Source organism: Pelophylax lessonae (genome assembly GCF_965119305.1).
Source record: "Pelophylax lessonae genome assembly, chromosome: 2".
NCBI classification, from domain to species: Eukaryota; Metazoa; Chordata; class Amphibia; order Anura; family Ranidae; genus Pelophylax; species Pelophylax lessonae.
The window spans coordinates 709,490,405-709,517,304 of NC_138769.1; the positions used below are offsets into that span (position 1 = coordinate 709,490,405).

Genomic DNA, 26,900 nt, shown 5'->3' on the forward strand with positions numbered 1-26,900 from the left:
TAAGAAGCATAAAAGGATCCTATTGATATCCCTATCATTGGATAACATCTATTGGACTGGTCTCTGGGCCCATTAACATTGCTGTTGGGACAGATTTGCTGCACTTTATAGCACTAGTCACCTTTGTATATTTATCACTGTATAAGTTATTTATCCAGTAACAAATTTTGTGTTTTACTATTCATATTTACCTTCTGGTTTAAGGTAGGATATAGAGATAATTCCATTTGAGCACTAATATCACATTTAAGTACTCGCATTGGTTTAATTTTACTATTTAGGGTTGTTACTCATTCATTTTTATTTACTTATTACATCACAAATTTTTCTGGTGAGCGCGGCCATTATTTTTCCCTATATAATTTTTCTCAACCCTTAATATAGGCTTACCTATAGGCAAAAGTCTTTAAAGTGGGTTTACAACCACTTTAATATCACTTTCACTTCCAACCCAAACTCCACATACTTACCTTTCACCACCTTTGGCTACTGGGAGGGAGGTGAGTGAGCATTCCAGTTGGAGCTTACAGCAAGTTGAGCTTTCTCCCAACCCCAGCGTGACAGTGCTGGCCCAGTCACCAAGCACCAGCACTGTAACATGGCAGGCAGGGCAGTGGTATGGGTACGTTGCTCTTGTTGGCCAAACAGAGTGGCAAGATTAAGGTTTGCAGTTGGGGTGATCTGTAGTCAAGTGAACCTTTTGCTCATGGACAAAGCACTGGTGGACTTCATGTATGGTTTGAACCTCCGGCTGTATACTTTCTATGGCCCCCTCTACTTAAATAAATCAGAGATTTAAAAAAAAAAGCTAAAAGCTGACCCTGTGCTCCGCCACAGCTTTCACAGCGTCGCAGCAAGCTGGATACAGAACAGCATGTGTGTGTGTTGGAGGGGAGCTTGGGCGGGCTTGGGCACCAACTTCAGAGCTGTAAGTTGGCATTTACATATTGAGCTCCCGGAGCAAGAAACTAGGGGCATCTCCTAGTACCTGCTTTTTACTGAATAAGCATAAGCATCTTGAATAATTTTCCCATATAATGGCCTTAAATTATGCAATTTCTGTTTTATTGCTGAACTACCGTGCATTAATTCCCATGCATAATCATCAAAATATTTCAATAATATGCAGTGTTATTTTACAGCGACCCAAGCCTGTCATGTGTGGCACTGTGCCATTCGGCCTCCTAGGGCATAATAGGTTTTTTTTTTTTTTTTTGTGCATTGTAAATCAAGGTAAATACTAGGTCAATTATTCTAGATTATATAAATAGATGCAAATAGCTAAGTTTAGCATGCATAAAATCGGGGATTTAAAGGTGACTTTGTACAACTATGGATAGAGAAGGAGATCGAAGACCTCGAGGGACAGTATAGGGGCTGATAGACAAGTGGTGATACGAGAATAAGATAAAGGGAGTGACTACACTGGTCCCAGGTAGGTATGGTAGTAGGGATGTGGCGCAGATTCTAAGTCCCATAGGGTACCATTGTAAGATGAAATGTGTATTGGATCTTAATGTACGCTTGATGCCCAAATAACTCAGTTGCGCTAATAAATGCACCTTTTGGATATTAATATACGCCAAGCGCAATTAATCCCGTTGTGCTAAAAAGTACAGTTCTCCGCTGTTTTGAGCTAACAGAAGGAAGGGATGGCTATTCAACATTTGAAGATCTGACCGGTGAAGTGGCAGCCGTGATCCGACTTGATCGTTTCAGGTAGACCCCAGCGACACACTATCTCAGACGGGATCTTTTATGTGGTGTTGTTGCCATTGGCTTTGCTAACAGGCCATGCCTGCGGCCAACTGGAAAACATCCACACAGTCCAAAGAATGCTCGTGCAGCCCACCCTTTGGCAATGTAATGTAATCTCTCTGTATGCGCTAAAAGGAATATAACGGTTTGGGCGAATGCCGTTTCGGTACTGCCACAGTCTTACCTGAGTTGCCGTCCTCCAAGGCCATAGAGGCAATAGGAGATGATCTAGTCTCTCAGTGCCTCTGTGACCAGCCAGCTGTGCCGTCGGATTGTCTCCCAGGCGTGCTGGAGAAGACTGTAAGTCCAAGAAACACTGGTGAGTGGTGGGGGTTGGGGGGAGGATGTCCCCTCCCGTTGCTTCCCAAAGCGATCCATAGGCTGTCGAGCCACCCAGATCACTTTCATAAGAAAGCCGCCCCTGGCTAAAAAAAATAAAAATACCAGGGTTATGGGAGATAGCTTCAGCCATAACCCTGGTAAACCACTTGCAAACCGTAACGTGTACATATGCTTATTGCAGTCGGCAAAAGGGGGTTCATTGTAGAGAGATTATTTTTCTTTGAACTGTCTTTTTTGTTGTTTTCTATTTTTTCACCTTTTGATGTGTACACCACTTTCAAATAGTTTGCTGTGCTCTCAATTTTGTGCACCTGTGAGTTCTTCAGGATCCTTTTGGACACTGTTTTGAATGGCCATGCACCCTCACCCCCCATGCATGGAATCTTTATCCCCATAATTAGGCCCCTTAGGCGGGGCAAAATGCGTTGGAGGTGTGTGGGCTGGATGTGGCCTGGGCGGAAGCTGTTTTCACTTTCTACATACAGGGTTTTGTTGTAATATGCTGCTTATGGGACTCTTCTTTGTTCGCATTAATAATAAAAAGGGGTCACATAGGTCCTTTAAACAGGTGACCCTGGTGACTGTGCCATTTTGAGTTCTCCTAATTTCATACAAAATCTGAGCCCGGCCCCTGATGGAGGGGAGAATTTTAAAATTCAAAACGCATTGGATATTTTATGGTATGAACAAGCTCTAATATTGCAAAAACTTTGGACTAAGGTGTTTGGTATGATGCTCTCATTTGACTTTCCACATATAGATAACCTTTGGGTCCCGGGTTGTAGGGGTACCCTAGTTTTGTTAGGAGTAGCCACACAAGAGCCGTTGCGCCCAAATTAATTTAATTGACTTTATTCAACCATGAACTATGGATAAGCAGACTTCAGCACCTCCAAAATACACGCTCGGGGTCTTACTTCTGTCTTTGTTCCTGCTGTTGATCGCTGTCACCGATACAAGTGGAAATCTGTATTTTATAGCTGCCCCTAGAACAGAAGGTGAGGGTAAACCTTCGACTAAGTAAGCCTCACAAGAGAATTCCTTTCACTTTCAAGATTTTCTCTCATTTCTTGTTTCATCTCCAGTATAGAAAAGTGAAGGGAAATCTCTCCAACAGGACTTTACCTTTCTTTCGAATACTGAAGTTGCCAAGGCAGGAAGTTAAGGGAAATCTCTCAAGTGGGGGCACAGAAGGAAACAAAAGCCTAACAAACCTTTCAGACGCTATCCATAATTTTACAAATACATTTTGGTGGTGGTTCCATTTTTCTTAGACCATAATAAATATTATTCTCCTCTTTTACAGGAGATTACCATCCAGCAGGTCATGGCACACTTGGACTCTATACGGAAAGACATGGTGATTCTGGAGAAAAGCGAATTTGCCACCCTACGGGCAGAAAATGAGGTAATTGTTCAAACTTCCCTGTGTTCAAAATAATGAACTGTAAGGAAATGTGTCCTTCCCTTTCTACCCCCTCCTGAAATCTGGCCTCCAGCCCTCCCTTTCCTTCCCTAAGACCCCGTTCAGACAGGGGCGACACGACTTGCTGGGGCGACCTGTGCACCGCGACCTCTGCGCGACTTGCACGGACTTCATATAATTGAAGTCAATGCAAGTCGCCTCCAGGTCGCCCCAAAGTAGTACAGGACCCTTTTTCTAAGTTGGAGCGACTTGTGTCGCTCCTATTAGAACGGGTCGTGTACTGTTCAATGGCGGGCGACCGAACGTGACTTGTCAGGCGACCACGTGACTTATCAGGCGCTGATATTTGAGCTGGCAAAGCCGGTCAATTGTCCTACAGTCACATCTTAAGTGGATTTAGTTCATGGCGGACTCTGCGCTGTTATTGGTAGCCTTTAGCTTCAAACTTTGAGTTTGATTAATATAATTCTTTTTTACTCTAATTCATTTTTGGGGTCTTATAAATATTTAATTTCAAAGCTAACCTCCAGCCTTCCCTTAGTCTTGTACAGGCTCCTCTTCTATACTAAAAATGCTTACTCTGATTTCACTGCACACTGTGAGCTTTAGAAGGCTGCAGGTAAGTCCAGAAGTGAAATGCCATTTTCTCCAATCGCCTTCCAGGACGGCCCAAACATGAGAGATGATAGGCTCCTCCTACCGGAAACACAATCAATTAAACACAGTTAAAAGGCCCCACCCTTCCCTCCATCCTCAGTTTAGATTGTGTTTTTTCCTACGAAACATTTGTTATTTTTTACTGACCTGCAGACTTTTTGATAGTCCTATGGTCCCCCTGTGAGCCAGGTTCAGCAAAGCCACTGAGAGTAGAGCTCTACCTGCCACCCCTCCCGGGTCTCTCACAGGTCGCCTCTTCCATCGGTGGAACCGTCGGTCACCCGGGTGACCCTCTAGGTTTCTTTCACAGTTTGTTCCCGGCGCCAGCAGCTCTCCTCCACGGATCGGATTCGAATTTCCCGCTAGAAGTGACGTTAGACGCGAGCGCCTCAAGCCTTGCAGTCGGAGCGGAAGGACCCGACAACATCCAGTGACGTCAGTTCCTGCACAATGCGGAAGAGGAAGGTGGAGGAGACGCCGGAACCGCTATCACGCAGTAGTGCAGACTCCCAGGCCACAGGAGCTCGGACAGCTGCCAGGGAGATGAAGCCTTCTACTCATCCACCGGGGAAGGAAGAAGCGCAGGGCCAAGCAACAACAGCCAAACCCAGGTCGGACCCGGGTAAGTGCTGCAATGCATCTAACTTTCTCCAAAAAAGTCTGCTGATGTATTTTTGCTTTCCTGCAATGCTTGATGTTCCCTCTCCCTGCCCATAGTAGGACTGTTTAAGTGTCCTTTCTAAGGGCCTTACCTTTTCAGAAAAATGGAAGAGTGATACTAATTGATGTTGTATCCTGTCTTCCAGAGTCCCAGAGCGGTGTTCAGGAAACCTCTACTGCTGCACCTGTAGGATTAGGATCTGTTGCCTCAAAAAAGTGCGGTAATTGTGCAGACAAACTCCCTAGTTCCCACACAAAGCCTTTTTGCTACAAGTGCATTTACAAGCTAGCAGGGAGAGAGTCTTCAGCCTTAATGAAGGACTTCCTAAAAACAGTCCAAGAGGAAATGTTGTCAACTATCCAGACTGTAAAATCCTCCTTAGGGAACTCGGGAACCTCAACCTCCCCTGCAGGGGAAGGGACCTCTTCTCAGGAGAGTCTTTCGGTTAAACCAGGGCAAGACAGCCAGTCTCTTTCTCAAGGTCTGCCATCAGGATTGCAAAGGAATAGTCAGGAAGAAGAGGACATAGACCGCTCTGCCTCCTTATCCAATTCAGAGGGAGAAGGAGATAGGGACTCAGAAGAAATAGAGGAAACAGAACCATCCAGGAATCTGTTTGGGCTAGACAGCATGCAGGGACTCCTTCAAGCAGTGTATGCCTCTGAAGAAATACCCGATGTGCAAAAAGGGACATCAGCCCAGGACAGACTCTATACGGGTCTAGGCAAGACTCCTTCTAGAGTTTTTCCCATCCACCAATCCCTCAAGGGGCTGGTTCTTCAACAATGGCAGCGCCCAGAAACTAAATTTAAGAGGCCAGTGTCATGGAAACGGAGATTCCCCTTAAAAGAGGAGGATATAGATCAGCTGATCAAGAGTCCCAAATTAGATGCGCCCTTGGCCCAAGTGACCAAGAAGTGTGACCTCTCCTTTGCAGATACAGGCAGTATTAAGGACGTCATGAACAGGAAAGCAGAGTCCCTCCTGAGGAAAGCCTGGGAGTCCAATGCCTCTACCATGCCTCCGGCCCTGGCTGCCTCCTGTGTAGCAAGAAATACCTACTGTTGGTTGGACAGGCTAAATAAAAATTTAGACCCAGGATAAGACTCAGGATTTGCAGAACTCACTGTCCCTAATTGGGAAGGCAGTAGCCTATCTGGCGGATGCAGCCGTAGAGTCAGTAGTAGCTGCAGCCAAGACGGGTGCCCTCTTAAACTCAGCCAGAAGAGCCATCTGACTGAAGGAGTGGGAGGGAGACCTTACCTCAAAAACAAAACTCTGTGCTATGCCTTTTGATCATTATTATTTGGTTCTGGGTTGGATGAGGTCCTAGCCAGGTCCTCGGAAAGGGGTAAGAAATTTCCAGTAAAAAGGAAGGATGTTCCCAGGAAATTTTTTCGAGGCCCCCAGGAACAAAGTCAAAATAGACGAAAAAGGGAACACAACAAGAGATGGGGATTCAGGAAGGGAAAACAAAGAAATAATCTGCTCTTTCCCTCCACTGCAGGCTCAAGAGACAACAAGTGACGCCAGCATCAAGGTGGGGGGCAGGCTGAGCCAATTTCTCACTCAATGGAGAGAAATTTCAGTCTCCCCATATATTTACAAGCTAATTCAAGAAGGTTACCGCCTTCAATTCACCGCAATCCCACCCACCACAATTACTTTAACCCAGGTCCCCAAGAAACCTCAAGTAAAACAGGCTCTGCTGCAGGGAATCCAAGAACTTGCAGAGCAACTGGTAATAACTCCAGTACCAGAAGATCAACATCTTCAGGAGTTCTATTCCCACGTGTTCGTGGTCCCAAAGCCATCAGGCAAATTCCGCCTAATCATAAATTTAAAGAAACTCAACAAGTTCCTGACGTACAAAAAATTTTCAATGGAAACAATCTATTCTGTACGAAAGAACTTACTAAAGGATGTCTTCATGACCACTTTAGATCTCAGAGACGCTTGTCTGCACGTTCCCATCCACCCAGAACATCAAAAGTTCTTAAGGTTTGCCATAGAGAACGAGGGGATAACGACTCATTGGCAGTTCAGGGCATTGCCCTTCGGTCTAGCTGCCAGTCCAAGGATATTTACGAAAGTTCTTGCAGAGGCAGTAGCACACCTACATATGTTAGGGATTGCCCTAATTCCCTACTTGGACGACCTGCTGATTTTCGGAAAATCCGAGATCCAGGTAGATCTAGATACCCGTCGGGTAATAGAGGTCTTGGAGAGCTTAGGATGGCTCATCAATCTAAAAAAGTCAGCTCTGATACCATCCCAACTACGGAACTTTCTAGGGTTCCTGGTGGACTCAAAGGCTCAGAAACTATTTTTAACCGAAGAGAAAAGGGAAAAAATAGTCTCCGCGATCCAGGCGTTAGAGGACTCCCCATCCTGCTCCAGAAGAGAAGTTCTGAGAGTTTTGGGGTTCATGTCAGCCAGTATACCAGCGTTGGTTTGGGCACAGCTACACGCAAGGGAACTTTTGTTTTTCCATCTATCATCCTGGGACAGGAAAACAGAGTCCTTGGACGAACAAATCATCCTCACCCCTCAGGTCAGGGAATCCCTGAAATGGTGGAAAGTGCAGACCAACTTGGACAGAGGCAGGCCCTGGGGACAATGGGATCCTGTAGAAATCACCATGGACGCCAGTACCCAGGGTTGGGGGGCTCACATGGAAGGAGCCCAAGCACAGGGAGTCTGGGAGTTGGAAACAATGCAAGCCTCCTCAAATTTCAGGGAGTTGAAAGCTGTAGGAGAGGCCTTGAAAGCCTTCATTGAGAACATCCTCAACAAGGAGGTTCTAATACTCTCAGACAATACTACGACGGTAGTATACCTGAACAGACAAGGAGGGACCAGATCCAGACCCCTCTTGGATCTAGCTACCTCAATCCTAGGCTGGGCCGAGGGAAGAGTGATCTCCCTAGTAGCGGTCCACATCAAGGGGGAAAACAATCTGCAAGCAGCCTTCCTCAGTCGTCATCTTATCCAGGAGGAGGAATGGGAGTTAGATCCCAAAATTTTCCTAAAGATAACCCAGAGGTTCGGAACACCAGAAGTAGATCTGTTCGCCACAGAGCAGAACAAAAAAGTGGAAAAGTTCTTCTCCCTTACCAGGACCAAGGGGATGATGGGCCTGGATGCACTGGCCCAACCTTGGCGCTTCAGTCTGGTTTACGCCTTCCCTCCCCTGATGTTGATCCCGAGGGTTCTTCAGAAACTGAACCACTCAGAGGATCTTCGGCTGATTCTAATCGCCCCTTGGTGGCCAAGGAGGCCTTGGTTTGCCACTCTAAAGTCCATGGCACTAGTTCCCCCGTGGCACCTGCCGATTTCACAAAAGCTGTTATCTCAGGGTCCGGTTTTCTGCCCAAACCCGGAATTTTTTCAGTTGACAGCTTGGCTACTGAAAGCCAGCTCTTAATTTCAAAGGGTTGCTCACAGAGAGTTGTAGATACTCTCCTGCTGAGCAGGAAACCTATTACCAAAAAAATCTACACTAAGGTATGGAAGATGTTTTGTACCTGGGGCAAGCAAAAAGGGTTTGTTTCCCCCTCTACCCCTGTAATTCTAGAGTTCCTACAGGAAGGGGTGGATAAGGGTGTGGCCATTAACACCCTTAGGGTACAAATTGCGGCCCTCTCAGTGTTCCTTGACACCCGTCTGGCGAGGGAGCCGCTAATAAAGAGATTTTTGTTAGCCAAAGAGTTACTCCTTTGTTAAAAGACAGGTTCCCACCTTGGGACCTGACAAGGGTCCTAGAGGCGTTTATCTAGGCCTCCCTTCGAACCTTTGGGGGAAATTCCCCTCCAAAGGTTGTCTCTTAAGTTGACCTTTTTACTGGCCATCACCTCAGCAAGAAGAGTAGGAGATCTCCAGGCCCTCTCTATCAAAGAGCCTTTTATGACGGTTTGCCCGGACAGGATAGTTCTAAAACCAGATCCGCTCTATTTACCGAAGGTGGCATCTCCTTTCCACAGAACACAGGAAATTAACTTACCTTCTTTCTGTGACAATCCTAAAAACAGCAAGGAAGAAAGGTTCCACTGTATTGATGTTAGAAGAGCTCTTCTCATCTACTTAGACAGGACAAGGAGTTTCAGAAGATCAAACCACCTCTTAGTCCTCCACTCTGGACCCAGGAAAGGGTTGCAGGCCTCTAAGCCTTCAATATCTAGATGGATCAGGCAGGCAATTACCAGCGCTTATGAGGCATCAGGTGTCCCAGCTCCTGTAAAAGTTAATGCACATTCTACAAGAGCCCTAGCAACATCTTGGGCCGAGAAAGCAGGAGCATCCTGGGAGTCGATCCGCAAAGCAGCCACTTGGTCCAGCCACGACACTTTCCTGAAACACTACAGGATAGAAGTTCTGTCTCAACAGGACCTAACCTTCGGACGCAAGGTCTTGCAGGCAGTTGTCCCACCCTAAGGTAGGCCAGGGGTAATCTAGTATCCTCTCATGTTTGGGCCGTCCTGGAAGGCGATTGGAGAAAACTTACCGTTAGTTCACCGGTAACGACTTTTCTAAAGAGCCTTCCAGGACGGCCGGCCTACCCGCCCTATCAAAGGGTGCAAACAAGTTAAAAAGGGGTAAGTACCTGTGGACTGAATGTTTAACACTTCCTTCAAGGAATCTGGTTGTGGAATTTACTTTTTTTACAACTGAGGATGGAGGGAAGGGTGGGGCCTTTTAACTGTGTTTAATTGATTGTGTTTCCGGTAGGAGGAGCCTATCATCTCTCATGTTTGGGCCGTCCTGGAAGGCTCTTTAGAAAAGTCGTTACCGGTGAACTAACGGTAAGTTTTTTTTACAGATGTTTATTTTTCAAAGGTGATAGGCTACCCTTACGGGGCACATCAGACACAGCAAAAAATCTCCAGCTTTCTCCAGTTCCAAAGGCTTTAATGTGATTTGGTTTTTAAATTGGAACTAAACTCTACAATACTCACCAACCTTCCAGTGATGCGACGTCTGGGTTTTCTTGCTGGTGTCGACATCTTTGCTCTTCGGCATGCCCACTGGAATGATTTTACACTGTCACCAAGGCACAGTGGGGACTGGGAGTATATGCTAAGCATGTGCATTCATTATCAGGCACAGTAGAAACACAACAGATTATGGACATGATGCACAAGATGGTTGGGGCCTGCAAATAAGTTGCAAGGGATGGTTAGAAACTGCAGACATGATACAAGAGATGGTTAGACACCGCAGACATGATACAAGAGATGGTCAGAGACTGCAGACATGATACAAGAGATAGTCAGAGACTGCAGATGTGATACAGGAGATGGTCAGAGACTGCAGATGTGATACAGGAGATGGTCAGAGACTGCAGATGTGATACAGGAGATGGTCAGAGACTGCAGATGTGATACAGGAGATGGTCAGAGACTGCAGATGTGGTACAAGAGATGGTCAGAGACTGCAGATGTGATATAAGAGATGGTCAGAGACTACAGATGTGATACAAGAGATGGTCAGAGACTGGAGACATGATACAGGAGATGATCAAGGACTGCAAACCTAATCTAGGAGATGGTCTGATACTGTGAACATGATACAAGAGAAGGTCTGAGACTGTGGACATGATACAGGAGATGATTTGAGACTGTGGACACGATACAAGAGATGGTCAGAGACTGGGGACATGATACAGGGAGATGATCAGAAAGGTGAGGTATGATTTCAAACATACTGAAAAATAGGTTTGAGGAGCAGAGATGTTTTTCTTGCGCTGGAATTGGAAGTGCTGTGAGGATAAAGGTGCAAGAATATAATGTTCAGGGTCATGTTTTAGGGTTCAGGTGATGTTAAAGGTCAGCTTAGGGAAGAACCAACTGGAACCAAAAACCATTATACTGGGAATTTTCTTCAAAAACCGCTGCCGCTTTGTAGAAGTTTTGCTGATTGTGTAAAGGATCATTATTGTCATGCTGCTGACTGCCAAGTAGCGTTAGTCCTGGAAGTATGCAGGACCATCAAATGGGAGGTCAATCAACCAAAGGTCAAGGAACCCCTAGAAAATCTCTGGATCAGCCTTTCTCGACTTTAACATGGAGAAACCCTTACAATAACTTTCTAGGCTCAGGGAACCCCTGCTAATTATTACTATGTCTGCATCTTACTGTACATTAGAGTGATGGATACTGGGAAGAATGCTCCTTACATTTGTGGTCAATGGCAAGAATGCTCCACTTACAGTTAGCTAAAATGATCATTCATGTCCGTGGTTGCTTAAGTGATGGTACCCCTAGAAACCTCTGGAGGAGCTTTAGGGTTTCACTGAACATTTTACTGGTTGGAATCTGAAGAGTGGGAAATTTGAGTGGAGAGTGAAAAACCGTTTTGCTTTTGACTGCTGGTGATTTCTGTGGTTGCATTTTTAGTTTCTTTGGGGTCTTTACTTGCAACTTTTTAAACATATTTTCGGTCACTTTTTACCCTTTTTTCTTTCTTTCCTTCTTTCCTTCTTCCCTTCAGTCTGCTAATTAAGGGGAGTGGGTAATTGGTCACGGGTCCTACAGGTACTATATAACTTTCTGTAGTACTCACTCAGCTTGCTCACCCTTTGCTTGCTAGAACTTTGACAAAGTGGTGAGTTAAGAACCAGAGTTTTAAACAGGAGATTATAACAGGAGTCTTCTAGCCTGTAAGTAACATATGAAATTTCTTGTTAGTAATATTAACATTGTAACTGGGATAATGTGTGCTAGCAAGATTGAAGGTTTTGTGCAGTGCACAGTGTGCCACATGTATACGACAATGAAGCAACCGCTCCAGGATGGATACCGCTGCGACAGATAGGCATGGAGGAGCTCAGCTATGAGGAAAGATTAGAGGAACTGAATTTACTTGAGAGGAGGAGATTAAGGGGGGGATATGATAAACATGTATAAATACATAAGGGGTCCATATAGTGAACTTGGGGTTCAGTTGTTCACTTTAAGGTCATCACAGAGGACAAGGGGGCACTCTTTACATCTAGAGCAGGGGTGTCCAAACTATGGCCCTCCAGTTGTTCAGGAACTGCAATTCCCATGAGGCATTGCAAATCTCTGACATTCACAGATATAACTAGGCATGATGGGAATTGTAGTTCCCGAACAGCTGGAGGGCCATAGTTTGGACATAGCTGATCTAGAGGAACAGAAATTTATTCTACAAATTTCTTCAGAGTAAGAGCTGTGAAAATGTAGAATAGACTCCCTCCAGAGGTGGTTCTGGCCAGCTCACTAGATTGCTTTAAAAAAGGCCTGGATTCTTTCCTATATGTACTTAATGTAATTGGGTACTAACATTTATAGGTAAAGTTGATCCAGAGAAAGTCTGATTGCCTCTCAGGGGATCGGAAAGGAATTTTTTCCCCTGCTGGAGTAAATTTGTTCATGTTTTGCTGGGGGTTTTTTCGCCTTCCTCTGGATCAACTGTGGTTTAGGATTGTGTATACGGGATTGTATGGTTTGTTTGTTTGTTTTTTTCCCCCTTTTATTGGTTGAACTGGATGGACTTGTCTTTTTTTAAACCAGACTAACTATGGGACTCTGGCTGATATAGATGATTAAAGCCTCTTTCCAAGTCTTATTTTAAGACTCTTATCTGTTATGTTGTAGAAAATGAAGATAGAACTGGAGCATGTCAAGCAGCAGCTCTCGGTAAGTAGTTTAGTGGGTCAGAAAAGCATGCAGGTGGCACGATTTATATGGCGTCCTCTGCAACCTTGAGGGGCCACCCCTTGGTCTCCCTCCCCAGTTTTAGTGACCAGGAGATGCCATTTGCTTGCAGCACCATATGCATTTGATCAATACGTTAGCGCAAGGCTGCGTTGCAGTGTGAATGGGACACACAGGTAACAATTGTTTCCTAAGTGTTCCTGTGGTGACAGGCGTTTTACCATGCAGTATAATGTATCACTGCATATAGTGTAAATTGGGGATCGACCGATTCTCGGCAAAGCCGATATGCACTTTCCCCGATATACCGGAATCGGCCCCTGAGGTTACCGATATTACTGATATTTTGGGAAAGTGCTTGCACCGGAGTGATGTCTGCAGCTAGAGGTATCTCCCCGGTATCGGCGTCCATAGCCGACGGTCGGCTGTCTTGTAATGACAATCGATGCGGCTGAGAAGCCGCTTGGCTGTCATTACAAGGAGCGTGAGGGGACGTACCCCCCTCCCACCGCCTTCAGCGGCTCACCTGGGTCTCCCGTCACACCGGGAGACCCCGGCAACCAGCCTGCATGGCCGCCGAAGACCCGATCAAAGCCGCATTCGGCTCTGATCGGGTCTCCATGCAGAAACCCAGAAGTGATGTCATGGCATCACTTCCGGGTACTCAGCGCCAGATTCAAAAAAACTACAGCATTCACAACAGCCAAACTTGGCATTTTGAATGCTTTTAAGTGCAGAGGAGGGGTTTGGGGTCTTTTAGACCCCCAGATCACTCCACAGAGTACCTGTCAAGTAAAAAAAAAAAAAATTATTATTTTTTTTTTAAATGTACGAAAATATCGGCCCATATCAGCCAATACCAATACGCGATGACCAAAATATCGGAATCGGCAATGAAAAAACGATATTGGTCGATCACTAGCGTGAATTGACCCTAAAAGCGGACACAAACGGAACAGATGTAAACGGATGGCATCTGACATCCATTCTGTTTTGACGGATCTGGACGTTGGCTGTTCCATTTTAAAAAATGCAACTGAATGAACGCGGATGTAAATAGAGGACGATCCATTTACACTCATTTGTCCATAGAAATGAATTGCTGTCTATTTTTTATCCCTCGATATCCCTCGGTGAAAAACAAACAGATGGAACTCCCGTGTGAAAGGGCCTCTGCTCCCTTAAACTATATCCCTTTTTGGGGGTTTACAGTAGTTGCGTTTTTTATGTTTTTAGAAAAAAAAATGCATATTTTAGCGCGTGCGCACAAAAGGGTAAAAAAAAATGTCTCCGGCACCAATCTACCACTTTAATGTCTTCATTACAGCCAAGCTCTAAGCACAAAAACAAAAAAAAAACTTGCAATGGGCCCTCCCCCTTACTGCACAGGTTAAAAGCTCATTAGGGCAGGGATGTCAAAGTCAAGTTTCATTGCGGGCCGCGTCAGCATTATTGTTGCCCTTAAAGAGGTAAACCCCTGGGTACGGTTTGTAGTTTTATACCTATATAAGCCTATAATATGGCTTACCTATAGGTAGTGTAAATATCTCCTAAACTTGCACCATTTAGGAGATATTTACATTGCATTCAGCGGATGACGACATCGGTGCATGCGCTCTGAAGGAACGGGCGCCCGTGCCATTTCTTCAGAGTCCTGTGCTGTGTCCGGCGGCTACCGCGCGCATGCGCAGAAGTGACGTCATGCGGCTCCGGCCAGTCACAGAGCCGGAGTCTGCAGACCCAGAAGGAAGATGGATGCAGCCTCCAGCGGGGACGACGTGGGCTCTGTTTGCAGGTAAGTGTCACATAATGTGCTAGTATGTGATGCATACTACCACATTATGCATTTGTTTTGCAGGTAAACAAAAAGATTTATTTTTTATTATTATTTTGTAAGAACTTACTGTAAAATTCTTTTCTCTGAGTCCTCTGACAGACGCAGCCCCCGTCCCTCTATTTTGGGGTTGTTTGTCTTCCTTTACTGCTGGCTACGAAACTGAGGTGTGTCTAGGTAAAGCTTTTTAATGAAGTTTCACTACCTAGCCTGCTCCTGCAGAGGGTGCCATTACCCAATAGTGATGAAACTTGGAAGGGGCTGCGTCTGTCAGAGGACTCTGAGAAAATAATTTTACGGTAAGTTCTTACAAAAATTATATTTTCTGCCCAAGACTTTACTTCCTCTTTAAAGGGATGGTTGTATCTGTAAGACTATATGTCCAGAGCACCCGCCCCCTTACATCAGATGTCAAGAGCCCCCCCCCCCCCCCCACTATAAGTCAAGAGTCCCCTACCCTCCCTTACATCACAGTGCACCCCTTTACATTGTGCTGATACTGGGAAGAACCTGGGGGTGGTGCTGGGAATGCGGTATATGCAGGATCTGGAGGAGGAACAGAGGAGGGCTGGAGTCAGCGGCTGGAGTCTGCTGAAAGCTGGCACCAGGGGAGGCGGAAATGAGGGGGTGCTACAGCTGCACAGGGATTTGCAGGATCTGTAGGAGAGGTTCTGTCGTCCTCTCTGCTGCCGACAACTGAGATAGGGGAGGGGGCAGAGACGAGCCTTTCTGCGGCTGCATGGAGAAGTGCAGGATCTGTAGGAGGAATTCTGTCCTCCTCTCTGATGCTGACTGCTGAGACGAGGTGGGGGTGGAGATGAGGGAGGCGCCACAGCTGCAGGAGAGGTGCAAGGGCGATATGAAATGACCTGAGATTCGGCACATGGGGGCTAGGGGGTTAACGAATGAGCTGTAATACTTATACTCTTATTCCCCATTCCATCGCCAGTGCCCCTAAGCCTCTTTAACGCAGTCTGGCCGGTGGTCACACTCTAATGTCATCACGTACCAATAGCCCTTGTATACGAAGATGGCAAGGGTCCACCCACAACCCGGAGCTTTGGAGAGAGAAAAGTGCTGGCAGCAAGGGAAGCAAGGTAAAATGTAAGTAGGACAGCCTGTTCCTATAACCCCCCCCCCCCCCACGACTTAATGAGCAATTTAACCCTTGCAATATGAAGGGTCCCCCTGCAAGGGTATCTTTTTTTTTTTTTTTTTTTTTTTTTTTTTTTCTTTTTGTAATTCCTGGGGTTCAGCTTTAAAACTCTGATGTGATGAGAAAATTGTGGTAGCCACAGTTGCAATCTCTTTTTGTTGATCTACATTTCTGTTCTCCTTTTTATAGAATGAAACCAACCATATCCGGGCTGACACCAAACTGGACATAAACCTGGAGCGCAGTCGTCTGACGGACTTGGTAATGGACCCCCTTGGTATTTACTAAGATGCTTAGTATACATTCATCAAATGTCTCTGCTGCCATCCAGTGGTCACAGGCTGCAGTGACAGTGTAAAATTTTCTTTTTTTCCTAAGCACAGATGAGGGGTTCTAGTCTCTAAAGCAGCCAATGCATGTGTATTTTTTTTTTTTTTGGGGGGGGGGGGGGGGTCGCACAAATGAGCGGTTCTGGTCTCTAAAGCAGCCCATGCAAGTGTATTTTTTTTATTTTTTTTTAACCAGAGGTTTGAATGAAAAAAACTGACTTGATGTCTCCATTCCACACACTCGATGTGGATGGGTATATCCCCCCGCTGAGCTATTGTATTCTGACAGCGGGTAGACCTTCTCGCCATCAGAATGCATTGGTCAGGTCTGCAGGCTATAATCCTTCTCTACTCTGTCCTAAACTAGAAAAAAAAATAGATTTTTTTTTTCTTAGACATACCTAATGCAACACGCTTTAACACATACACTAACGCGGGTGGGCTCTGAAAGTAGAAATAAACTCTAAGGGCTGCCCTTCTATACACGGGCGCCAAAAATGCCACTTGAGCGATAACATGAAAACCTTCATTCCTCAGAATTTGGCATCATTATCTGTTAACCAGTTCTGGACCGGAAGGATTTGCCCCTTTAATGACCAGGCCATATTTTGCCATTCGGCACTGCATTTAACAGACAATTGCGCGGTCGTACGACGCTTTACCCAAATAAAATTGACGTCCTTTTTTTCCCCACAAATAGAGTTTTCTTTTGGGGGTATTTGATCACCTGTCGATTTTTATTTTTTGCGCTATAAACAAAAAAGAGCGACAATTATGAAAAAAAAAAAACAATATTTTTCACTTTCTGATATATAACATTCCCCAAAAAAAAAAAAAAATGTAAAAATCTAATGTTTTAACATTTTAGGCCAATTTATTTTCTGCTTCATATTTTTGTTAAAAAAAAAAAAAAAAAAAAATCGCAATAAGTGTATTTTGATTGGTTTGCGCAAAAGTTATTGCATTTACCAACTACGGGAAAGATTTATGTCATTTTTATTGTGTGTTTGTTTTTTACTAGTAATGGCGGCGATCTGCGTTTTTTTGCGGGACTGTGACATTGCGGTGGACAGATCGGACCCCTGACTGACATTTTTGACACTTTTGGGGGGACCAGTGACATTACTACAGTAACCAGTGCTAAAAATATGCACTGTTACTGTAATAATGACACTGGCAAGGAAGGGGTTAACACAGTAAGTGATCAAGGGGTTAAATGTATGCCTAGGGGAGTGTTTCTAACTGTATGGGGGAGGGGCTTGTGAAATGATTACCTGTGTTCCTATATAGAAGGATCACAGGCGCTCTATGATCATTGCAGAGAAAAGAATGGTCAGATGTGTTTACAACAGCCGAACGTCCTTCTCTCTCAGCGGGGAACGATCGCGGGTGTCAGGCGGCAATCTGAGCCACCGGCCCTGTACATGGGAGTCCCCGCTGCTGAGTGAGGGTCAGAGCGCGCCACTGGCATCGCGCACTCGCCCCCTAGCTGCAGGCGCGCGACCGACGTATACCTATGTCGGTTCACGCAGGAGGGCCGCCCTGCCGCAGTATAAATGAATGTCTGAATCAAGCTACAGGAAAAGTAGAAACTATTTATTAATTTTTTTTTAGTGGTGCACCGAAATGAAAATTTCGGTACCAAAACCGAAAATTCAGGATGCACTTGGCTGAACCCAAAATTGACGTTTTTTATAAAATATATATATTTTTTATAAATGTATACTATTTGACTTTTGAATATGATTTTTTTTGTTGGCCATTATCGGCACCTTTTGAAACGTTGTTAAAAATCCAGCTTGCTGTATATTTGGTCAGTTAAGAAAACTGCACCAAAAGCACACCTCCCCACTGAATTGCATTGAAAACGCAGCAAGAACGCATTAAAAATTCATTTTTTGAGTCGCATACCTATGAAACACACACTATAAGCAAGGTAAATTGCAACTAAATCCAGTAAAATCGCAGGCGTTTTCGGAAGCCGTTATCGGCACTTTTTTCCTTTCGGCACAATGCTGAAAACCTTATTTTCGACGGCCGAAATTTCAGTGCTTGGCTACTATTTCATTATTACTGATGATGGTGACATATGAGGAAGTAGCCTCTTAAAGTGGTTGTATACCCCCTGTTATGTTGGTACCCAAGGTAAGCCTATATCAAGACTTACCTATAGGTACTATAAATATCTCCTAAACTTGCACCGTTTAGGAGATATTTACTTTTAATGCAGCCGATGACGTCATCGGTGCATGGGCTCCGAAGGAACTTCAGAGCCCTGTGCCGTGAACGGCGGCTCCCGTGCGCATGCGCGGGAGTGATGTCATCGCACCTCTGGCCAATCAGATGGCCGGAGGACATGAACCAGGAAGCAGGACGGCCGAACATGTCGGCTGTGTCACCGGTTAGCGGGCGGCACTGCGGGGGCTTTGTTCTAAGGTAAGTAGTTCATAATGAGCTAGTATGCGATGCACACTAGCATATTATGCCTTTGTCTTACAGGGTTTGTTTTTTTTTTTTTTTTTTGGGGGGGGGGGGGGGGGGTAACAACCTTGTTCACAACAGAACACGGTACAGGAAACTCGCGTTCCATGCTCGTTTCCCACACATTCAATACGCACTGCAGTTGTGATCTACAGCGGGTGTGAAGGTTACGCTCCCATGACACCCCAAATACAGGTCACAAATTCAGTGCGTTTGTCTGCATCGGATTGCACGGTTCCCAAAGTACCCTGTGATCAGGATGCAGTCTTTTTTTTAAAAGTAGTGCTTGAACTACTTTTGGTGCGATGGGATTTCAGCCTGTTCAAAATGAATGGGCTGAAATCGCGCCGCACTGAACTGCATGTGAATCGCATTCCTCAGAGATTCCTGAGCGGAACCAGCAGTTCTAAAACTTACATCAGATTATGGTGCTGTTTCTGCAGATAATAAATATTTCTTATATTTTAGATAATAAACCTATTTCTTATATTTTAGATAATAAACCTATTTCTTATATTTTAGATAATAAACCTATTTCTTATATTTTAGATAATAAACATATTTCTTATATTTTAGTTCACAGATCAAGAGAAGAAGCTGATGGAAGCCAGCACAGAGTTCCATAAAAAGGTGATTTATTAATATTGCTCCCCTTGAAATGTTCTCACAAAATTTATGGTTGCATAAAAATAATGTGTAAAATTAACCTTTTTTTTTTTTTTGTTACTTTATAAGAAACTTAATTTTAAGTGTCATTTTAAATGTGAACAAAATGTATTTTTTTCAGTATTTCAAATAAATAAAAAAATTGACCATTTAACCACCTCCCACCTGGGCCATAGTACATATACGGCCGGGTGGGAGTCTCGTCCTTCTGATCGGACGTTCCGGAACGTCCTTCAGAAGGAGAGAGATCGCGCCGCCGCGGGCACGTGCAGCGGGGCGATCTCGATGTGACTGTGTCCCTAGGACACAGAGCAACAAGATGCGGCAGGAGGGCCCTGTGATTGGCCCACCTGATCACATGACGGCTGTGTCCAATCACAGCCGTCATGTAATGTAAATAGAGCCGTTGTAACGGCTTCGATCTCTTCTCCTTCTGACAGATCCTGTCAGTGAGGAGAAGGAGAGGATCGGTGCTGCAGCCAGGGGGATCAGTGAGTATTTCTAATTACTCACTGATCACAGGGGGGGTCTGTGCTGGTAATCAGATAATTGATTACCAGTACAGCCCTGGGGGGAGGGGGTGCCACTAGAGCCACCAGGGATGCCCACCCATGACCACCAGGGATGCTCCCCATGGCCACCAGGGATGGCAAACAGGGCTCAGAGAGCCTGCCAGTGGTGCCCCCCTATCAGTGCTGCCCACCAGTGCCCGTTATTGCCATCTATCAGTGCCGCCCACCAGTGCCCATTATTGCCCACCAGTGCTGCCTATCAGTGCCCCTCATCAGTGCCACCTATCAGTGCCCATCAGTGCCGCCAATCAGTGCCCATCAGTGCTGCCTATCAGTGCCCATCAGCGCTGCCTATCAGTGCCCACCAATGCTGCCTATCAGTGCTATCTATCAGTGCCACATATCAGTGCCCATCAGTGCTGCATATCAGTGCTACCTATCAGTGCCCATCAGTGCTGCATATCAGTGCCACCCCATCAGTGTCTCCTCATCAGTGCGGCGTCATCAGTGCTCATCAGTGCAGGAAAAAACTTATCTATTTACAAAATTTTATAACCTAAACAAAAAAACTTTTTTTTTTTTTTCAAACTTTTCGGCCTTTTTTTATTTGTGCACCAAAAAAGAAAAAACCTGCGGTGATCAAATACCACCAAAAGAAAGCTCTATTTGTGGGGAAAAATGACACAAATTTGGTTTAGGTACACTGTTGCATGACCGCGCAATTGTCATTCAAAATGCAACAGCGCTAAAAGCTGAAAATTGGTCTGGGAAGGAAGGGGGTTTAAGTGCCCATTTATTGAGGTAGTTAAAATCCACCCTATAGCAGTATAGCATCGTGCATATATACGTGATTTGGCTCTTCCAGGTAGGGGGCATGCATGTGCGCCTCCAGCGGTTCGAGCTGGAGGTTCGAGCTACATCAAGTCCATGGTACCTACCGCTCGGCTCCCGCTGATCACACTCAGCGGGAGCTGAGCGGTAGGTACCATGGACTCGATGTCCATTGGCACCCGCCAATCATCGAGCAGAGAGGAAAACCTGCAATCTGCCATTGTAAATAACACAGATCTCCGTTCTGACAAGAGGGAAGGCATGAAATCTTGTGTCTCTGCAAAGCAAGGACAAGTATCCATGTCTCCTCATAGTAAAAGCACCTCCCACACTGTAGTAAAACACTGGCTAGGCACACATGTAACCCTTTGATTGCCCCTGATGTTAACCCCTTCCTAGCCAGTGTCATAATACAGTGACAGTACATATTTTTAGCACTGATCACTGTATTAGTGTCACTAGTCCCCAAAAAGTATCAGTTGGTGTCAGAATGTCTGCCACAATATCGCAGTCCTGCTATAATTTGCTGTTTGCCACCATTACTAGTAAAAATAAATAAAAATATCTCATACTTTGTAGAGGCTCTAACTTTTGCGCAAACCAAATAAAATACGCTTATTGGGATTTTATTTTTAACAAAAATTTGTAGCAGAATACATATTGGCCCACATTTATGAAGAAATTAGATTTTTTTTTTTCAATTTTTTATTGGATATGTTTTATAGCGGAAAGTAAAAAATATTGTTTTGTTTTTTTTTTTGTTTTTTTTTTTTTGTTTATAGCGCAAAAAAAAAATATGCAGAGGTGATTAAATACAACCAAAGGAAAGCTCTATTTGTGGGGGGAAAAAAGGACATAAATTTTATTAGGGTACAGCGTCACACAACCGCACAATTGTCACTTAAAGTAACGCAGTGCCGTATCGCAAAAAATGGCCTGGTCATGAAGGGGGGTAAATCTTCTGGAGGTCAAGTGGTTAAAAAAAACTACTACTGGTCAAAAAACCAGGAATAACATGTCTTTTTTTATTTGAACATATAAAAGCCTCTCAAGGGCCAAGAGGCAACATGGCTTTGAGGGATGTAGAGCTGTCACTGAGGCGAGCACATGCAGGCCTCAGCTCCACGCTAGGTCGGCCACGACATAGCCCCACTGGACGGGGGCTGGCCTGCAAGTTAAATATCTTGCGAGGGTGCATACAACCTAGCCTCAGCCTGAGTCTGTGTTCCTCCTGGTCGACAGCCTCCCCATTCCAATGGAGGGGTGATCTGTGTGGAGCGGTGCCCACCCTGTTTCTGTGGTATGGTAAGTGGCTGTCTCTCCTCCTTCCCTAGAGGGTTTTGGAGTGGACGTGGGCCTTTCCCTGGGACGGTGGGACCCCCGGGTTCCCCTTCTTCCCCCCCCAGACCCTCTATATTTTGGTGTTCACTGTGGATCTGCTGGCCCCCTCCCTGGGTGAGGTTATGAGCTGACTTTTGCCACATGCTCTTAAGGGGGGCTTGTTGGGGTTGCTGCTGGCCTGTTTTTTTTCTTGGTGCGCAGGGGGGGGGGGGCAGATCAGGGTTCCCCGCCACCTTGTGGCGACTAGGGCAGGGATGTCCTCTGAGCTCCCTTGCTGCAGTTGTTGGGCTGGGGGAGCAGAAGATTTTGCATCTGCGGGTCCGCGCCTCACGTGGCTGGATCTGGCCAAAAATGTAGGCCTCGACTTTGTGGCCTACTAGTCGGGAGCTATGTGGGGGGCAGCCCCTGTGAGGGTGGCTGAAGCCACCACCCTCCGTTTGGGCATCCGCTCTTTCCTCCACTGTCCCTGTGTGATCAGCTCCACTGGGGCTCGCGGCCAAGCATCCACAGAAATTTAGGCCGCGACTTGCAGGCTACTAGGCCATGCAACTGAGTCGGGCACCTCCGTTGAGGAAGCGCCCCAGCGAAGTTAGCTGAAGCCCCTGCTCTTCCTTTAGGTATCTTTTTCCTCCGCTTGCCCTATTGGCTGGGATCTGTGCACTTGTGGCTGGGCCTCCACAAAAATTTAGGCCGCGGCTTCCAGCCTATTGGGCCATGCGGCCAGCTTGGCGCCCCCTTGGAAAGGGGTGGCGCTGTCGGGGCGGTCTAATTTTTGGTGGCAGCCATGCCAAAGTAGCTGGCGACCGAGTGGTGATGCCAGCACGGTGGGGGTGTCCCTTGGCAGTGTTTTTACACTTATCTGTGGGTCCCCCTGGTGGCTAATGGAGAATACTCAAGATAGTGAGGGTGATTCCTCCACGTCTGCAACCTCGTACGAAAAGGTGCTGGTGGACACACTGATTGTATTTGTGCATAAGCCTCGAAACATGGGGGACGCAGCTGCGTCTGTGACAGGGGCGCAGGTTCTCTTTGGCACTCACAAACCACCTAGAGCTGTTTCCCTTTCTCCCCCTAATTTGACAGAATTCTGAGGGCGACCGAAGTGTCTACTTGGGGTCCCTATGTGGTTTGCTAGGCAATACCCCTATGAGTAGTCCCTTTGCAAAAAAGTGGTCGGTTCCACCGGTGGTGAACCCTCCGGTTTCCAGGTTAAACAAAGCAACCATGATTCTGGTTGAAGAGTCTCCGGCCTTTAAGGACCCGGCTGACAACAAAGGCGGAGGCTGTGGCCCGCTCGGCATTCAGGCCAGTGTTCACCATTGCCCTGGTGTCGCAAACTCTGACTGAGTGGGCTAAGCTTTTACGCCATAACCCGGAGAGAGAACAGCTCCCACCTGCCTTTGCTGAGCTGACGGACCAGCTGGTTCAGGGGCTGCAGTTTATCTGTGCTGCATCTTTGGATGCGACTCCCCGAGTGGCTCGGATCTCTGTTTCAGCAGTGATCTTTCGGTGTGTCCTTTGGCTAAAATCCTGGTCAGCGGACCAGACTTTAAAAAAAAAAAAAAAGCCCTGGCTGTTCTTTCCTTTCAAGGAGATCGCCTGTTTGGAGCTACCCTGGGTGAAATCATTAAGGGTCTCACGGTGGGGAAGAGTACCTTTCTTCCACAGGCTACTAAGGGCAAGGACCCTCGTCACAGACATGGGCCCGCCTTTTCGGCTCATAAGTTTTTTTTCGTCCCTCAGGATCGACTGACCTTTCAAGGCCTCCTCTGATGGATCCAAGCGAACTTGGTCTGGCAAGTCGAGGGTGGGCTTTTCCAGACCCGCAGGCAATGCTCCTTCAGCATGAAGGTGGGCCCTCACCCATATCTGGGGTGGGGGGACATCTTCGCTGGTTCCTGGACCCGTGGACTTTCCTGGTACAGGACAAGTGGGTCCACAAAGTCATACAATCTGGATACAAGATCGAATTTCGTATTTGGCCTTCGGAGAGGTTCTTTCCTTCCAACGTGCGACTGTCCCCAGTTCTCTTACAGGCCTCTTTGGGGTGGTGCAAGATCTCTTGCTTCAAGGGGTGATTGTCCCGGTCCCGATTGGGGAATGTTTTTAGGGGTTTTACTCAACCTGTTTACAGTCCCCAGGAAGGAGGGCAAGGTGCGTCCAGTACTGGACCTCAAAGCGCTGAACTGGTTTGTGCGGGTGCAGAAGTTCAGGATGGAGTCTATTGAACAGTGATGGTTTCCCTGTATCGGGGAGATTTTCTTGCCTCCATAGACATTAAAGATGCCTACCTTCACAATCCAATGTGTCGGTCACCAACACTTCCCCCGCTTTGCAGTGGGATAGGAACATGATCAGTTTGGTGCGTTACCAATTGGTCTCGCCTCTGCTCCCCGGGTCTTCACTAAAGTGGTCACCACGGATGCCAGCCTGTCCGGGTGGGGAGGCATACTCGGCAGAAATTCTGCTCAGGGGGTCTGGACCTTGAAAGAATCCAATGTCCAAGGATCAATGTCCTGAGTTACGAGCGATCAAGCTGTACCTGGAACATTGGATGGATCGTCTACAAGGATGTCCAGTGCATATTAATTCTGACAATGCCACGGCCGTGGCATGTGTCAATCTCCAAGGGGGCACAAGAAGTGTCCTGGCGGCTCTAGAGGTTGCCGATATTCTCAGGTGGGCAGAACATTTTGTTCCAGCCCTTTCCGCCGTTCACTTTCCCAGAGTGGATTATTGGCAAGCAGATTACTTCAGTCAGCAGGCGTCAGACCAGGGGGAATGGTCTCTTCATCCGGAAGGGTTTTCATCAGTTGTCTCTGGTGGGGCAACCCCAAGGTGGATCTGTTGGCGTCAGCTCAACAGAAAGGTACATAGGTTCATGGCTCGGTCACGGGATTCTTTGGCGAACGCCACAGACAAGCTGGTGGCCCCTTGGGGTCAGTATTGTCTGATTTACACCTTCCTTCCTCTCAAGCTTCTGTCAAGACTTCTACAGGATCGAGGCAGAAGGGATTCGAGTCATTTTAGTGGCCCCGGACTGGTCCCGCCGGGCCTGGTACGCCGACCTGGTGAGGCTGGTTGCCGACGTTTCCTTGGTGGCTTCCCCTCAGAGGATCTGCTGTTCCCAGGCCTAATCTTCCATCCTGCTTTACAGTCGCTGGGTATGACGGCTTGGCTGTTGAAAGCCAGGTGCTGAAGGATAGGGGATTGTCTGAATCAGTGATTCCTATGCTGTTAAAAACTAGGAAATCTACTTCTTGGAAGATCTACTATCGTACGTGGAAGATGTAGATTGCGTGATGTGAATCCCTTGGGGTTCCTCCTAGCTCTTTTTTCATTGATCAGATCTTGACCTTCCTTCAACAGAACAGAAGTTGGCCTTGGCGATCTTCTTCCAACGACCCTTGGCTACAGCTCTGGTGCATACCTCTCTTCAGGGTGTTAGACACTTGGTCCCTTCAGTGTGGTCTCCTTTGAAACCTTGGAAACTCAATTTGGTACTTTCAGTTCTCCCAGCAGTCTCCCTTTGAGAATCTTCGGGAGTTTCCCCTGCTTACGCTCTCCCAGAAGGTGGCCTTTTTGGTAACTATCACCTCTGCACGCAGGGTGTTGGACCTGGTTGCGTTATCCTGTCGTTCACCTTATCTGGTGATTCACAGGGATATGGTGGTGCTTCGCCCCCTGTCCGTTGTTCTTTCCTAAGGTGTCTCTGATTTTCATTTGAATAAAGACATTGTGTTTCCTTCCCTGTGACCCAGGCTTAAACATCCAAAGAAAATTGTCTTGCATGCCTTGGACGTGTCCGGGCAATTAGGGTGTACCTGGCAGCTACGGAGTCTTTCAGGAAATCAGACTCTCTATTTGTGCTCACGGATGGACCTCGTAAAGGGTTGTCCGCTTCCTCTGCCACCATTTCTAGAGGGGTCAGAATGACGGTTGCTCAGGCCTATTCCATCAGGGGTCAGGCTCCTCCTTTCCCTGTCAAGGCGCACTCTACTAGGGCACTTAGTGCCTCCTGGGCCGTCCGTCATCAGGCGTCAGTGACGCAGGTTTGCAAGGCGGCCACCTGGTCGTCGGTGCACTTTTTTACAAAGTTTTATAAAGTGGATGTGTTTGGCATCTGCAGATGCTTCCTTTCGGGCAAGGTTTTGCAGGCTGCTCTTTAAGAGGACCTGATCCTCTTTGAGGGTTAATTGATTTTCTCAGTTGGGCTCCAATTGTTTGGTTGAGTCCTGTTGCCTGGTTGGCTAATGTTTAGCCTTGGGAATTTTTTGCTGTTTCCCACTCCTCATGTTTAACACTGCTTTGGGGCATCCCAATGGTTAAGAATACCAGAAGCTGTGTCCGTCAATGAACGAAAGAGAAAATGGGATTTTTGACTTACCGTAAAATCCATTTCTCTGATGTTCATTGACAGACACAGGACCCACCCCTCTGGGGAGTTATAATTCTCCTGACACTGCTTGTAACAAAACTGAATGCTATAGCAGAGAGAGGGAGTATACCCCCTGAGTTTTCTACTGCTGTAGGGGGCAGTATAACCCAATGGTTAAGAATACCAGAAGCTGTGTCCATCAGTGAACATCAGAGAAATGTATTTTACGGTAATTAAAAAATCCCATTTTTATTGTACGAAGTTAAAAAACAAACAAGTTATAAAGTTTATACAAACATATGTTTGACACCGCGGCTCAATGTTGAAATTTGAAAGTGTGTCATGTGTTTGCTTCATATTGTACATATAACCCAACGCGTTTCGCAGAATATTTGTTTCTTCAGGGAATCTTTTTATATGCGTCTAAAGAATAATCACATTTCAAAGAAGAGACATATATATAACATAATCATTTTTACGAATTATTACATAATACATTGAACTATAACCAATAGATAAAATGGTATTCTCGCCCATTGTAACAGTAAGGGATATATATTTGGATCTCCCAATTTATGAGAAAAGGAGGATCGTGAGATTACCACTTCCTCCCGGTAATGACCAGGGAGGGCTAGGCTGGATGAACACCGGACTTCATACCGGATGGAATATACATTGTCAGACTGCAACATGTACGGGCTACAATATAATATGAGATATATGTAGTTGGATCTGTATACATATGATGTCTTCACTAAACACAAAAGGGGAGGGGATTCTTTTTTTATATTTTTTTGTCAATTGATTGCATAGAAAATAAAAAAATGTAGCAATTTGTTTTTTTTTTAA

At 46.0% G+C, this 26,900-nt stretch overlaps 1 protein-coding gene across 1 annotated transcript in view; it reads left to right on the forward strand.

The window, feature by feature from the left end:
- Nucleotides 1–26,900, forward strand: part of CCDC90B (coiled-coil domain containing 90B) — a 91,205-nt gene that overhangs the window by 52,560 nt on the left and 11,745 nt on the right. The window contains exons 4-7 of the mRNA XM_082244464.1: nucleotides 3,407–3,508; nucleotides 12,464–12,505; nucleotides 15,703–15,774; nucleotides 18,900–18,953. Of these exons, the coding sequence (XP_082100590.1) occupies nucleotides 3,407–3,508; nucleotides 12,464–12,505; nucleotides 15,703–15,774; nucleotides 18,900–18,953 (270 nt within the window). The remainder of the gene's footprint in view (nucleotides 1–3,406; nucleotides 3,509–12,463; nucleotides 12,506–15,702; nucleotides 15,775–18,899; nucleotides 18,954–26,900) is intronic.